This window comes from Anas acuta, chromosome 13, assembly GCF_963932015.1.
Source record: "Anas acuta chromosome 13, bAnaAcu1.1, whole genome shotgun sequence".
Classification (NCBI taxonomy): Eukaryota; Metazoa; Chordata; class Aves; order Anseriformes; family Anatidae; genus Anas; species Anas acuta.
Window position 1 is genome coordinate 18,303,710 of NC_088991.1, and position 16,760 is coordinate 18,320,469.

The window sequence follows — 16,760 nt, forward strand, 5'->3', positions numbered from 1 at the left end:
TTGTTTTTGTTTACTTTTTGCAGTAATAAGAGATAAGTATTGTGTCTTATCAGTCCTGCAGTTTGGTAAGTCTAAATAAATGTCTTCACATGATAACAAATTGCTATGTTATTAGAGGACAAAATGCTCCCCAGGAAAGAAACACTCTCCTTTGGAGATACCATTAGACTGCTATGTTTATAAAGGTAGTTGTGAGCCCAATAATTACATTTCTATTGTGCAACTTCTTTTCATCTCTCTTCACAAATAATAAACATACCTATAGAGTTAACAAAATAATTATAATTATTTAAAAAGAAGCCCAAACCAGCACTTTTGTACAGATTTTTTTTTCCTGTCTAACTGATGCTTGAGGCAAGTGTTTCAGTTGTTAGTTAAATCCCCTGTTAGCCCCTCACTTCCATACCTGAGGTGGAAGTAGAGGCAGCCTAATATAAGAAAGAAGCATTCCTAGGTCTCGTTGTCGATTTTGCAAATCATGCCTCACCCACATCATTAGCGCCTGGAATATGGCTTCTTCATCAGGAACATTGATGTCATCGCTAGACAGGAGCTTTGCAATCTCATTAGCAGGGAGTAAAAGAAATTCCTGGTTTTTAATAACTTCTGTGAAGTGTTCCTGAAAAGAAAAAAACAATAAGCTTCAGTACAGTCATGATTTTCACACCTTGAACTAACATTTCCTTACATAGTGTTAAGGCTTTGCATATACTGTATTTCTGTATATTTATACTGTATTTTTTTGCACTAGGGTGTAGGGAAATGTAATACATATTCTAATTATCATTGAATTCCCTTCCATCATTTTAGGGGAAATTTTGTTTTTTCTTTTCTACCTTCCTGTTGTAGAACTGAAGAACAATGATCCTTGTTACCACTACCATGCTGCATCTGTCAGGCTTCTTGTCAGTATATCCCATCAGATTTTGCTACTGGCAGTTTTGTCCATTAATGTGATCTTAATACTTTAGCTTAATAGCAACACAATTTGAAGGTACATGATATATCTTAAGAATGGTAAGTGGGCTTTCAAATTAACTATTTTGTATAGCTTGTGCTACAATCAGATTTCCAAGTTTGGAATTATTTTCAAACCTTGCAGTTCTTTTCTGACAGGCTGTTCCAGGTGTTGACTATATGTCTACATTGTCTACAGCAGAAAATTTAGGGAAATTAAACTTGCTTTTCTAACAATTTTTACAGCAACTTAACAAATTTTATGGCAATTGAAAATTGGACAAGTCCTGAGAAAGGGATCTCAGTCTCTAGTCTGTTGGTGAGAAAAAATGCCAAATCCAGAAATAGACATTAATATAAATAAAAGCATTATTATTCTTAAAAAAAAAATTACATTGTACGGTCCAGTAAAGCAATATTAGAATTGATACTGAAATATAGTTTCAGTCATCATAATTCAGTATGAAGTATGTTTGCTTGTGTTAATTCCAAAGTAAAAAAAAAAAAAAAAAAAAAAAAAAAAAAAAAAAAAAACTATTTTTAAAGTTACAGAGAACTGCATCTTGGAATTTATGTATATATTTGAAATATTAATTTCCATCTATGTACCTGGAAGACATGTATCTTATTTGGAAACCACACTGAAGCAGGGCAGATGAAGAAATTTTAGTAACTGATATTTGTATTATTTATTTTCAGTAGTCTCAGCTTTCTGTAATTCTTCTCAAGAGAATTAAGAATGCACATATAGAAGTATCAGTGATGAAAGGGTATGTTGACTTTATTCTGTTATGCACATCCTGCTTTAATATATTGTGACATTCAGAGAATAAGAACAGGAAGGCCAGTTCACATTTAGTTACAAATATAGCACAAGATGTTTATCAGAACAAGCTCTATCTGCATGAAAAGATCCTAGGCAGGAAACTGTTAATACTTTCCATCAATGGCTGAAGTAATTGAAAGGGAAGGCTTCCATTGTGCTTGTTTTCATTGAATGGATGTGGTGTTTATAGCTGATTGTCTTCTGAAAATGTTTAAATGTTACCAGTTCATTGGGATGGTCTCTATATTTACACTCTGTCTTTATAGTCTTTCCCCAAAGGTACACATTTTGAGGTGGTTGAAGTTGGCATGAATCAAACCAGAATGTTTCCTTTATCCTCTTCCACAACACCTTGTATGTGTGCATTGTTACAATCTCTTGTTTTCAAGAGTCTTTTGAGAATCAGTTCAGGGGGTTAAAAGAATTTTTTCTTTAAGCTTATTTCAAAGAGGTGCAGAGTTTCCTCTTCTGTGTTAGTAGCTGAAAACATGGTAGGTGGTTTTATGACAATGCCAGGTCCTCTTTCATTGCAGCATCCTCAATCTGTGCTGAACACAAGATGCAGGAAGTGGTTCTAGAAGTGGGAATGCTCCCAGCTGTTTTCAGGAAGACTGTGTAAAGCCTTTACGCACAGTACTAATACATTAGATAGTGTTCTTAAAGACCCAACTGTCATTTCTTTAACACACAGACTTAAAAAATAGTAAAAGTCGAATTTCTGGGGAAGACCGAAGCTTTCAAATAATAATACAAAAAAAAAAATAAAATTGAAAAAGGTCCTCTCATTATCTGACATTAATAACTGTATGATTTTATCTCATTTTTGCGGAAATCTGTGGATTTAAAGTGGTTAAAGTTGATAGCCACATGGCTGGGACTGGTGGAACAAAAGAGGCAGCAGAGAGGAGAAGTTCCTGGTTTGGGCTCAGAGCTTATAATGGTATGGAGCAGCAAGGACAATGCTATTATGTAAAGGCTGAGTGAACCTCTATCTCAAATGCCCTTTTTTCAAACTTTCAAATATAAAAGGAATCTAGATAGCTGCTAAACAAACCATTCATTAGTATGACAGGAAGGAGCACAACTGGTGCCCTCATTCTGCACATGCCACTCTCACTTACTTCAGCATGTGGAAGCTCACAATCTCTTGCTGGAATGCTCTCAGCATTACGAAGCCTCTAAACTGGTTTTGACATACTACGCTAATATTTCAAGCATAAATCTGCCATGTGTCTCCTAACGAGTAGTTCTTTTTTTATCTATTTAGCTGTAACAGTTGCTATTCTTTTTATGTTTAAAGATGCTATAGCACATCTTGTTGCCCTGAATATTTATCCCTTGATTTGGTTTCACAGCAAGCTATCTTGCTTCTCTGTTTCCCAAGTTCTGAATATTCATTTCTTGCTTTGAGCCAGAGGAGATTATGCTCCAGTCAAGGATGTGCTTCTTTTTAGCGTTCCAGATCTTTCCCACGCATTCTTTATTTTGTCATTTTTTTGACCTTGAAATCAGCTTTAGATTTTTCTTTGTGTTGAATTAAAAACATATAAATGCACCATTGCTGTTTTCCTTTTGACATTATCCATACTAAGGCATGTTTTTTTTTGCATGGGAAGAAATACATGCAAATCATACTGCAAATTTAAGTTCAATAAGTATGGCAAAATTCTGAAACAGGAAGCAGAACTGAACATTTGGTTTCCTCAATGTGCCCTTCTCTCCTTCCAATAATTCTGTAGTAGTCACAGTTCTTAAATTTCCCTTTGGAGGCTGAGGTGAGCAGAGATGTCCTCAGGTCAGGGACTGTGCAGAGTCGACCCTGCCAGAGCAGGAGGAGCACAGCCACTGTATCACTCTTGGAGAGCACAGCAGCCCCAAGTCCCTCTGCTTCACCAAAGCCCATATATTTTCCAGGAGAGTACTCATGCTCTCTGTTAACATTATAGTCGTAAAGCAGTGAGGTTATTTATCTTACCATAGTGTATGTGTGTGCCACCTTCAAGAGCTCTGTGCAGCCCTGTGCATCTCCAAAAGAGCGAATCCCCAGGCAGTTGGAAGGATGAAGCTGCTTCATGAGGAAATTGCAGCATACCTCAATGACCTGGGATAGCTGGAGAAGACAAGCTGCAGCTAGCAAACTTTCTATAGTGTCTTCTTTTAACTCTAGAATACCTGTGCAATTTACATGTAGGGAAAAAATACAAGTTTTCAGTCATTTTCTTTGTAACTTTATTTACTTGCAAGCTTCCTGGTTTCTATTTTTTCTGCTTCTCTGAAAAAAAAATATTTGAAAAGTGCCCTGTGATTCACAGACTCATTTTCCATTTTTTACTGAAGGAATCTTTAAACTTGTCTTAACAGACTTAAAGGATTTAGTGAATTTTGAATACAGTGATTGGAGCATTTTTAATAGTGTTAGATCTGATTTTACATGAAAAAACATTGAAACAAAGACAAAGATGTGATTAGAGAAAAACCTTTCCCAAAATTCACATATAAATTAATGAAAAATATACTGTAAGTTTTAACTGCACATAAGAACTTTATTATCAATAGTTATAGCTAGGAAATGCCAACAGTAAGTTCATGTGGGAAACCTGATTTTTTCTGTCATATATTGTACATTAAAATTTTAATGAGATGATTATATGATGTGAGAATTTTGTTATGTTCATAGATTGGAAGTTGTTCATTTAAAAAGATCTTATATTCTTGATGCTTGGTGGATACTTTAATTCCCTAATTGATACACAGCATTAAAAACCTACTCTGAAAAAAAATGAACTGACTTTTAATGACTTTTTTATGAATCTTTTTTTTTTTCCCAAAATCGTTCTATCATTCTAATTGCCTCAGAAGCATTAATTTCTCTTCCAGCTTTCTCTGTGAAGGGATGATACACACTATCTCCGTTTAACAGATGGAGAAGGATGGTAAAGAGAGATTATATTCAAAATTAACATCAGAGTAGAACTACAAGAGGTTTCTTGTCCAAAGTTCTGTTCTGATTTACTCCAGTAGAATATGTAAAAAATTCTGAAAGTTATAGCTCTCATCTCCTCTGAAAGTCACATTTATATTTCATTATCTTGAAAGAAAGTAGCCTTCAGTGTAGAAATGTAGCTTGGTTAATATTACTTGAAAATCTATGACACAGGCAGTAGGAAAGTTCAGTTTTCCACAGCAGTTTTAACACAGTCTCATGTCTTCCTGATGCCCCTTGCTTTGGAACTTGAATAATACATTCTAATTTCTGCAAGAAATGAGAAAGGTCTGGCATGGTGCCAAAGCAAGCAATGTTTGCATTTGGTTTTCATTATACCAAACAGTGTGATTACTGAACGAGAGCATAAAGATAAAACATTACATGTTCTTGTAAATAAAGGTTGCAATATAATGTACTTGTATGAAAGAGGGAATCCTCATTTCATGAGCAAATTTACAGTATTTCATAGATTTTATAGACTGGCATTTGTTTTTGTAGCAAATTTGCTTTTGTTCTTGTATATATTTTTGTTTGTTTGTTTTTTACTTAAGTAAACTGAAAGAGTTGAAATTTAATCGAGTAGGATGATTTCTAGATATATATAGATAATAAGCATCCCACCTCTCAGCTTTCTTGTGCTTCTACTAATCTATTTCCTTGGGTAATACATGCTAATTCAATGCTATAAAATCATGGTTTTATGCAAGTTGTACAGAATTCCCTCCTGCCTGTGTTTATCCCCTTGTTTGTACGTACAAACACATAAAGGGCCTATTCTGTGTATAGAAACTTCTGTTTCCAATCTGGGTTGCAGATGGCTTATCTTTCTTGAGATTTGTCTCGTTACACGAGTCAAGATTTATAAACTCCCTGACCTAGCAAGTGAAGTCTTCTATTTTTAACATTCATGCTAATACCCCTATAGCACATATAATGGGGTCTTTGTTAGAATTTAAACGTTACTATTATAATTATTCTAACTCCTTTTAAATTATTATACAAATACTGATATATGGGTGCCATCCCTGGCAATGGCAAGGGGTTGAAACCAGATGATCTTTAAAGGTCCCTTCCAACCCAAACCATCCTATGATTCAACAAAATACCTATAGTATAGAATCATAGAATCATAGAATATCCTGAGTTGGAAGGGACCCTTAAGGATCATCAAGTCCAACTCTTGACACCGCACAGGTCTACCCAAAAGTTCAGACCATGTGACTAAGTGCACAGTCCAATCTCTTCTTAAATTCAGTCAGGCTCGGTGCAGTGACCACTTCCCTGGGGAGCCTGTTCCAATGTGCAACCACTCTCTCTGTGAAGAAACCCCTCCTGATGTCAAGCCTAAACTTCCCCTGCCTCAGCTAGTATGTCTTCCAACCTCCCTGTCTTCATATGGAAATTGTGTTATTCCATTCAAAATTTATATAATAACACAGTGTTTTTGATCTACAGCATTTTTCCCTGTTCACTATAGAGTATGAAAGGAATTTCATGGTTCTCTGACTTCATCTTTTTGGTTATGTGGCTCAACAATTTGGATCCAGCAATATTGGGATAAATGTTGAAAAATGGGAAAAGAAAGCAAGGAATGTATATATACACAGTATTCTGGTACTTTAAAATAAAATATTTGAATTTCATTAGGGTACAATCTCAATAATTTTTCAAGAGAAGATAAGTAAATATATTTAGAATATGGTGGCACTTTCTTATGGCAAAAGTTGTTCTACTCATCATTGATACCATAATCCTGTTTTCTTCTAATTGTTCCTGCTCAAGAACCTTGAGTGAGCCAAATAGGTAACAACCAGGCAGGCCATTTCTATAGCTACCCATGACATGGAAGTTCATACCTCCCTTCCTTGTGTCACCATATGGGGTGAGCAACAGGCAAAATATGTTCTTCTCTCATAAAAATTCCTAAAATAATTTATATCTAGTTAGAGAAAGATGATACCCTACACGCATTTATCACATCTTTTTTTATCTTCTAGAACATGTTATTTTAGCTTCATGTATTCGTACTTATCTTCCTTCAAAACACGGATTATTTTAGTAAAACAGTAATATTTATTCATCTTCTGTAGAGAAAATCTTACATCCTACATGCATGACCTACGCATTTGTTTATGTACTAGTATAAAATGGAAGAAGTGAAAATTATGGATTCATTAAATAGTTTATATCTTCCTTTACAACTGTGATGTGGGTAATGGAGGAAAAATTACCTGTGTAGGCATAGCGAACCAAAGCTTTCAGGGCATCTGGGTCTACTCCTTCCATCTTGATCTCCTCTTGTTTTGCTTCACGCACATCATTAGTAAACATGGCAGCAAAATAATCAGACACTGCACTGAGAACCAACCTTGAAATAGAACCATTTTAGGAGGACTGCAAATTACTTCATAATCTCAATAACAAGCATGAAATTGACGATTAGTATATATTAAATGGTGTGTGCAATAGAAACATTTCCTTTAACATAGAATTTGAGTGATTCAGTGAGCAATAAAGTTAAAAGGTAATTAATAAACTAATTTTTTTCCATAGTGCTGGTTTGGGCAGTTTATCTTCACTGACCTCACTGTAGTTTGACAGCAGCAAGAAAGAAAGATGGCAGCATCTGTGGGTCATATTTGAATCTCTTTAATTCAAAATAATGAATACAAAAATGATCGCATCATTTTATTCCAATCTTAGTTGATGTCCCAATTATAGTAACTGTTTATTCATAACAGGCAGGGTAGGCCTACCTTTTCCTAGTGTTTGGAAATTTCAGACTTTGAAGCCATGTAAACAAAAGTGGAATGTGTACCTGTGAGCTGGAATCTTTTGGTCTCCAACTATGAGAAGAACATCACACAACTGCTTCTGCTGCAGGTAACTTTCCATTTTGCGGAAAGTTTGCTCTGCGTGGTTTGTAGAGTGGAAATACTCATCAGAGCCATTGGCATTCATTCCAAGCAGTGAATTGCTGGTTGTTGATAGCCTGCAAGGGAAAGAGGCAGTGTAATGGCTGCAGTGTTGTAAGCACTGATTATGCTCTTTATATAATTTTAGTTTAAATAGCATTAAAGAAATTTTTCCAATTATAAAGCTCTTATGATCCTCTTATTATGCCTTCTTCAATTTGTTTCTGTTTGAAGTTTGCAAGTTTTCATTTGTAGGCTGCTTATGAATTCTATGGTCAATGAAAGAAAAAAAAAATGTTATACTGAGGTTGTGCTCCTGAGTTTTCTACTTCATATCCAGGATACGTGTTCAGGAGGCATTGTTTGCACAGCATTGCTGTGTAATAAATGCAGATTAGTAAATCATGCACCGACAGGAAACATGAAAAACAAACTTATTTTACTGTGATACTAATATCTAAAATATCTTGAGGTATGATATTTTGGATGTTGTATGTCGTCAGGTCTTATTTCTATTTCTCTCCATACTTTATACTTTAAAATTATATTACTAAACAGTAAGAAATCAGAATACAATTTGAAAACTACCATATAATTGTAGACAAATTACCAAACAAAAAGCTGATGAAATCAGAAAATTATACTGCCTCTAGAACCTGAATGCAAATAACAAACTAATTTCTTGCCTTTTCATGGAAATGTACATTATAATTATACTCCTCCTATTCTGGAATCATCTTAGCATTTATATAATTTTTATGGATATTTGTACAAGATTTCGGTTCTTCTAAAGCATCATTCCTTACTGCCTTTTAATATGGATCATGATGCATATTGAAATCTTTTTGATACCTTCTTAGAAAAGTATATATTTTTATATTAATCTGTTCATAGTAAGATAGTAATTTGTTGATATATCTGTATCACATATCTTGAAAATGCTGTAATCCATGACATTATTTTAGTTATTTTTTTAGGAAAATGTTTTCTCCTTTTACAATATTATTAAAACCTAAAGCACCTCTTTTTTAAATCACAAGACCAGCTAGGAAACAGTGGAAGGTGTTTGACTAAATATACTGATTGTCTTTGATACTGTTAATGCATATGCATAAGTCATTAGGAGCGATAAAATCTCTTCATGAAATTAAAGTATTAAAATCTAGCAGAGTACTAGATTGTGTTACAATGGAACATTTAGTCTAGAAAATACAGAAATTAAAATTGGGTGAATCAGTAATATAATCAGAAAATAGAGATAAATTAGATCATATACTTTCAAAGATCATAAATCATTAAATAGCTAATCAGGATTCAAGGGGAATAATTAGAAATCAAATTATATGTAATCTTGAATTGAGACCAGTAGAGTTTTCTGTCTCCTCTGTGTTACAGGAGAGTTACAGAATGTCAGTGTCTTTCTGAATGGTACAAAAAAAAAAAAAAAGTCAGCATTGGTGTGACCACTGTATGTCTATGTTTTTCCAGGTATATATATATATTTTTTTTCCACCTTAAATTCCATCAATTCAAAGGTCTTTGGATTTTTGTATTGCAATTACTGACATTCCACAGCCTGTTTGCAATATGGCATCTTTGAAGCACTGGTATGTCGAAACCTTCAGATACCCAGTGCGTTTGATGCATTTCAGGTGCACCTGAGTACAGTGTAGTCACTGTGGCGTGGCTCTGCCAGACTCACTGGATGTGTAAGATCATTGACAGTCTGCACAGATGCATGATTTCTGGTATAACTGAGGTTTATCAGTCCTGAGATGTATGCCTACGTGGGAACAGCAGAGCTGATACATTTCAAACGCATTGCACATATGCCCAGTGTGTGTACACGTATTTTTCTCTGGATAATCTGAGATTATATTGATATTAAAAAATACCTTAATATTTTCTAAATAATGCAATAAACTTCCTATCTTTCTTTTGAAGCATTGTTACAATTTCCAATGTTTGTTTTGTTGTTGTTGTTGTTTTTAGAACAAAGGGGCAAACCAAGTTCACCTATAATGTGCGTCCTTTGTAGTTTACAGCTTACAAAAATTAATTTGTCTCAGTGAGTTTAATGACTATACTTTTTGTTTGTTTTTCTTCAATGCTGCATTGAAAATGAAGAAGCTGCAAAATTGGATTATATGCTCATTAGTTTTGCAACAGTTATTTAATGCCAAATATACACTCTGTAACATTTGTGTTTTGCTATTTACATCTTAAGCATTCTTTCATGCTTTCCTGAAATTTATTTAAATATATATATATATATATACTGTGAGATTTGTTATATCCATCTTTAGTACTGCAAAGTACTAAAGTACTGTACTATTACATCTCACTTACACTTGATGTTTGCAGAATTCAACCACAGTAATACTCACCCATCCCTATTGCAAATGGACAGGGCCAGTTTGTGGAAATACATAATTTCCTATAGTGTGTATGCATTTGTGAGCAGAGCAGTCATTTTCATGTTGCAAAGATTTACAAGCTTAAAGTCTAATCATTTTGTTCAGTCCTGGATACTTTTTTTTTTTTCTCATTTCTCATTATATTTGTTTATTCCCCTCCATGGATCACTGATATGCAGACAACTCAAATACTGAGCTTCAAATATATCACTGGGGAGGAAAAAACGCAGTGAACTATATAGAAGACAGAGGTTAAAATATCTTGAAGAAAGAAATCCGTAAAAGTATCATTGAGTCTGATGCTTTCATGTTGAAGTAAAATCAGAGATGCTATGGACTGTAGTACAAAGATAGGTAATCTGTCTGCAGATGTGTTAGTTTGAATATGTCTACTTGTCATATCTTGTTCTAGGAGAACTCAACACATTAAGAGAACTCAAGGTCCATGTAAACCTATTCAGAAGCATTAGAAGACAGAGAAGTGGTTGTTTTCTATAAAATGGGTACAAGTTTAAACAAACAAGATCTGAAGTCTATTAATAATAATATTTATAGTAATAACATTTCCAGAAGTATATTAGTCCTAAGGAACTAAATTTCCAATTAGTCAGGAGGGAAAAATATTACTAAAGAGATTTGAAGAACCAGAAACTCAAGTTGCTTAATGCCATCTTTGTGTTAGTGTTGACTAGGATTCTGAGATGTGTTAACATTATGAACATTAAGAACTTAAGAACTCAGATTAGCCTGGAGAGAATGGAGGTAAATTTATACTTAAATGATTTCTAAGTAACTGAGCTGTATGAATTTCTTCTTGGCTAGAGAGACAATTGAAATAAATTCAGAGTTTTCCCATAAGGATTTGTGAAGGATAATGAAAATACAGTGCTATTCCTTAAAAGAAGAAAAATTAAATTGTCAAGCAGACTGTATAAACTGAAAACTTGAAAAAGTAATCAAAAAATGTTAACTATCTAGATGGTAACAAGGAAATAAATACCAGCCAGCATGGCTGTTCAGAACGAATCATGTCATAGCAGTTTTTTTACTGACAAGATAACAAAGCTTACTGGGAGAAAAACATTAGGTGTCAGAAATCATCTTGACTTTTGGATGACTTTTAACAATATTTCACATGACATTTTCAAAATCAAGCTTGGGTGGCATGTTTTAAGTGTAATAAATGTAAGAGATATGAACAACTTGTATAGGCGCACTCAAAACTTTACTGGGGATTCACTTTCAAAGTCAGATGTTCTGAATGCATTGCCTGTGAATTCTGCTTTTCATGCCACTCTGTATTTTTATTACAGATAAGTACATGATAGAAAAAGGGTATAAACATCACATTGGTATAAGATAGCAAGTTGGAAACTTTTGGGGAACAGAATATAAAAATTGAAGGTGCCATCTTTGCTTTAGTCATTATTGAATTTCATGCAAATTTTTACTTTTCAAAGACCTGCTTACATTTACATGAGTAATTATCTGACTGAAATACAGGACAAGAAAAGAGAGTTGAGGTAACAGCTAGATTGTAATGGATCCAAATGAAGCTGTTACTCAGAAATGGTGATGTGGAGGGAAAACTTCATGTCTCTTTTGGTCAGGGGAATGGATATGACAAGTTTTGTGGTTCATTCCAGGCCTGTCTTCTACAATTCTTTAAATTTTTGAATTATGTTAAAATAATTTTCTGTCTTTCTAAAGTACTCTTCATTAATCACCATGGCACTATTCATTAATCAGTTTATAAATGTGAAATTCACTTTTCATCATTATTTAATTGTAACATGATAAAACATACTTTCTATTTAATTGCTGTGTCCTTTTTTAAATTCAGTATGATCTTAAAGTGCCTCATTATATGTGCCTATGGCCAAAGTCCAGAAACAAAACTTGACGATTAGGAAGCTTAGATGCATAATATTGCATGAAAAAAAAAAAAAAAAAAAAAAAAAAAAAAACACAGGTGATGAAATGAAATATTTGAATTTCTTGTTCTTGATAAGGTTATTGTTTATATTTTTATGGTGACCACTTCCCTGTTAGGTATTTGTTGCATGTACCTGCTTTAAAATTTGTGGAATCCAGTTCAGTTAACAGTGTCACTTTAAGCTTTTGATTTTGGGTCACGCTACTTCTGAATGGTAGGTCACACCAGCCATCAACAGCAAACTAAATACCAGTTAGAGACACTAATAACAGACACAAGACATCCTAAGGACTTTATCACAGTTTAAAACACCAATGTGATGTCTGTTCTGAGGTCTGTGTCTAAAGCACATTATTAAATGTGCTTTGGTAGTGACAAGGCATTAGACAAAACTGCAACTTCATCAATTCAGTTTGTTTGTGCAGCAATATTTACAATGCAACTCATCTTTTTTTTTTGTTTCACTCATTTCTTTCTGCTTATTCAAGAAAACTGCAGTCAACCCCCACATAGGCAGACTCTTTCCTGCTCAGCTGCTTGAGCTATAACTCTCTCTTGGGCAATGTTGTGAGGCTGGAGATTGAGATGCTATTTTCCTATGCCAAATCATAGGAACCCAGCAACTGTTAGAGATACCCTACATCAGCTGGCTGAAAAATAAATAAGAAAAATATTTCAATTAGGAAGCCATTTCTGAACAAAGCATAAAAGAATGCTAAAGTCAATGCACCTGTACTAAGTGCTTGCTGATAATATGCCAATCAGTAGTTGTCCAAACCTCTGTCTTAATATTTCTACTGCAATTGTCTCCTTTATTATTTGCTGTTTGTAAATATAACAGATAAATATTGCATTAAATTTTTAGGGTATGGGTCAAAAACTTTGATCCAAAAGAATGTGGAAGATTGTACCACATTGATGACAGTATTAACATGCAACAAATAACAGAAAATGATGTAGCAAAGGAAGACATAAGCAACTGCAATGTTATAATGACTTAAGTTATAGAGAGACTGCTGACTTCTAACCCATCTAAATTGAAACTTCAAACTGACAATCCCACATTAGAACCTTGAGCTCTAAAAACAGGCTGTTTTTAACAGCCTAACTCTTCTCAGTTAGAATTAGTTAAAATAACTTCTTCCATTTACAATTGCAGGTATAAATGTGTGTTTATGAGATTTTGTTCCTGAGTTTTGGGGTTCAGTTTTGAAAAATTTTCAGCAACTTTTTGCAAAACCGTTCAGAAGTTTCCACAGACATTAAAATAAGGAGCCAACTGGCCTCCACTTCTCTTCCCAGAGAATGACAGTTTGGCCATGCACTGTGTCCCATTGCCCTCTGGTTTTCCTCACAGCACCCATGCTGCCTTCCCAACTAGGAAGGAGTGCAGCTCTTCTGGGAGCAAAATCTACAGCTCTGAGATGCCCAGAGTGCAATAGGCTGACCATGGAGGTTTCTAGTGAGACAGTACACATTGTTCAATTCACTTGAAGGACTGTAGAAGCAAAAGTCGGCAACTCTTCCTTCTGTTATTTGATAGCCATGGGATAACACAGTTTAACTAAGGATTTTATCGCAATGATCTGCCAGTGTCAAAATTTGTAATATAGTAGGCATTTTCAAATTAATGATTTTCTTCCTGATTCAGACTAATCTGAATATGAAAGTTTACTATAAATATTATAATGGTGTGCATTAAGAACACCTATTTCCGTAGCATGAGACACTTTCATAAACATTGAAGCTGTACCAATACCTAAACAGTCTGGAGAGCACATTGGGGGTACATCCAGGGATGTTTTATTATAAGAGATATATATCTATATTCAAAGATGAAGTGACTGTATCAGAAAAATCATTTAAATTAATGCTATCTCAAATCATCATTCAAGATCATTATCTTCCAGGAGAATTAACATTGTACTCATTTCCATTATGTAATAGAGAATAATAACCAAGTGAAATGTTTCAGGTAAAAATACATGAGTATATATATATATTACTATATTAAAATTAACCTTTGCTCTGGTAATGCCAAATGTCTTGGCATTGGACAAGAAATTCAGTCAGGCTGCTTACTTCTTGCTCAAATTTCATGTAGCTAGTGATAATATTTTTAGGTAATTTAATAGCATCTTCCTAAAGGACAAAAAATGATGTGACTAGAAGGCATTATTTCAAGTTGTCAAAATGTACAAAATGAAAAGTAATGACTAAATTCCGGACATGAGCTGGTGGCATTTTTATTTATAGAGGACATAAAAAAAATTACAAGCCAAGGGCAACAAATTTTGTTTAAATCCAAGCACGACTAAGGCCAGATGAAACTGATTAGGTCCATATTTCTTACTTCATTAAGCACCTTTCAGAAAGACTCCTGATGGGAGATATTTGGGGTAAGAAGACCTGCTTTATGCTATCCCCTCTCGTTGCTTTTAGCAAAAATAAAACAAAGGGGGAGCTTAGAACATGTGGATAAAATGCAAATATTAAAATACATATATATATATTATATGAGGATATTTAACAGATCAGTCTCAAAGATGCTGTTGATTTTTCTTTTTCTCTAAGTCAGGATGAACAAAATGTTTATACCTCTCTTCTCATCTGTATCTCAGGATTAAGAGAGGATTCAACAAGTAAGTGATTAAAACCAAAATCACCTACTTTGGGTATTGGCTATTGACTTCATGCTGGAAGAAATTGTTACTGTGAGCAGTATATTGACCTTATTCTGTGATGTTAGGATCCTATGACTCCTGGCAATTTGAAGTACTGGAAGGAGGTAATAATATATTTAATGAGGATTTCAGCTGGAGAGTAAAAATTCTTTAAGTAGGTTTATGTAAAAATGTTCTCTATTAGCTTCTTCATGTTCTAAGGTTTTCCAGAGGGCATTTATCAGGAGAGGGTGGAATTGTGCAGAAAAGAGTATTTAACCAATGAAAATACTTGTTTATATACAATTAGGAACAAAATATAATAATATAAAACACTTCATTTTGAAGTGTTTTCCAAAGAAATTAGTGCTGGCATAGCTACTCAATGTGAAATGGAGCATCAAAAAGGCAAAGCAGAAATGCAGATCCTAAGCAAAGCTCTGACTGTATGATACAAGATGCGTTAACTTTTGAGAACCATTGCCTGAGGTGCCTTCTACTCTGCCACTGATCATGGGAAAGAAGATCACACCAAGTAAACACAAGAAAAAACAGTGTGCTTGCCTTTCTTTCTTGATGTGAGTTTACAAATCACCTTAATATATTGCAAGTCTTTCCTCTTTTGAGCCAAATAGTCTGTTAGAAATCAGTCTTGCATTTGAAAAAGAGTATTTGGAGTATAGGAAAACTGAAAAGATCTCTGAAACAGTTTACAGAATAAATTAACAGATGAGTAAAGTTAGGAGTCTAGAAATCAATTTATTTTTCATAATTATTTTAAAATATGGTATTGGCTGAAAGTCACTTACTAGAAAGGATTTTTTTTTAATTGCGGTTTTTACAATCAACTTATTTATGAAATGTCATAGCAACAGCCATTGAAAGTGAAATAATAGACTTCCCATTAATTATTTGCTATACAGGGCACAATAAAGGATGTTTTAGGAATTGTATGTACTTGAAGGAGAACACCTTGGAAAATGGACAGATAAGGTATTTAATTGAAGTATTCTTCAAAATATATAAGGCAACACTTCCACATTCCAGATGGAATAAAAGCAGTTCAGTAGATTGCTAGTAAATATATCCATGCCTTAGTGTTCTTGGTCTTTACACAGTGTAATCTTAACAGACTACACTGTCCTCCAGTCCTAACTTGGTTCTTCTACTTCTACTTCTACTAATGGTGCTAAATTCAGTTTTGAATTCACTGTAATGCTAAGTGAAACAGTTTAAGGAAGCTTTAATTTAAACAGCTAACTAGTAATTGAGCTACATATAGAATTCCTCTAAAGAGGAAGTAAGAGACACATCTGGCACATCTGTGGGATCTCATGGGAGCTTCATGCTGAGAAACTTTATTGGTCTGTTGTTGAATCAAACCACTCTACATTTCTTTTATAGATGAATTCGGCATCATTTAAGTGAATGAAAAAACAAAAGAGGACAAAAAATTATTTCTGACTTATATATCCTTATTCCTTTCTGTACTTTTTTCACTGTTTCATTGCATTGTGATTGAAGAGTCTGACCACAAGGCTGTAACTTCCCAGGAAGCTGTCTTACACTGCTTGTAAATCCACTATGACAAGATTTGTCAAGAGACTGATTTGGCTGTCCTGCCAGATAATTTTACTAGGTCAAGCGTCTCAGACAGAGATCAAAAGTCCTAAGCCACAATACTACCATGTAGAATTGTGGGATTTATTTTTAAGTTCATCACATAGAAAGGAATTCCTGTCCTTATGTGTAGTTTTCTGTAAGCTGAATGACAACCAGGTGTATGGTAAGCAACCTTCAGTGAATGTCCTACGTGAGAGTCAAAATCATGACTTGGAATAAGCATATCAGTCTTTATATGCTTTTAACAAAGTATTAATGCTACAATATGCATGTTTGATTTAAAACTCTTCAAATAATCGTAGTTCAATGTTTACATATGTTTTGAGTTACAGTTTATGACTCAGAAAAGAAGTACAGGATTCTCCAGAGTATTGAACAAAATAGAGGACTTTCTGCAGAAAGCTGTAGTGTGATGTCCAAAATAACTGATGGTTTTC

General features: G+C 34.1%; 1 protein-coding gene and 1 long non-coding RNA gene across 3 annotated transcripts in view; one reads left to right on the top strand and one right to left on the bottom strand.

The window, feature by feature from the left end:
• LOC137863907 (uncharacterized) overlaps nt 1–16,760 on the top strand; it is a 361,629-nt gene that overhangs the window by 158,511 nt on the left and 186,358 nt on the right. The gene's annotated exons all lie outside the window — the stretch shown is intronic.
• KLHL4 (kelch like family member 4) overlaps nt 1–16,760 on the bottom strand; it is an 81,460-nt gene that overhangs the window by 11,419 nt on the left and 53,281 nt on the right. For both annotated transcript variants that reach the window (XM_068697504.1, XM_068697503.1), the window contains exons 2-5: nt 7,588–7,761; nt 7,001–7,137; nt 3,759–3,955; nt 407–619 (exon numbers count right to left, since the gene is read on the bottom strand). In XM_068697504.1, coding sequence (XP_068553605.1) covers nt 407–619; nt 3,759–3,955; nt 7,001–7,137; nt 7,588–7,730 — 690 coding nt within the window. In that variant the 5' untranslated portion in view covers nt 7,731–7,761. The remainder of the gene's footprint in view (nt 1–406; nt 620–3,758; nt 3,956–7,000; nt 7,138–7,587; nt 7,762–16,760) is intronic.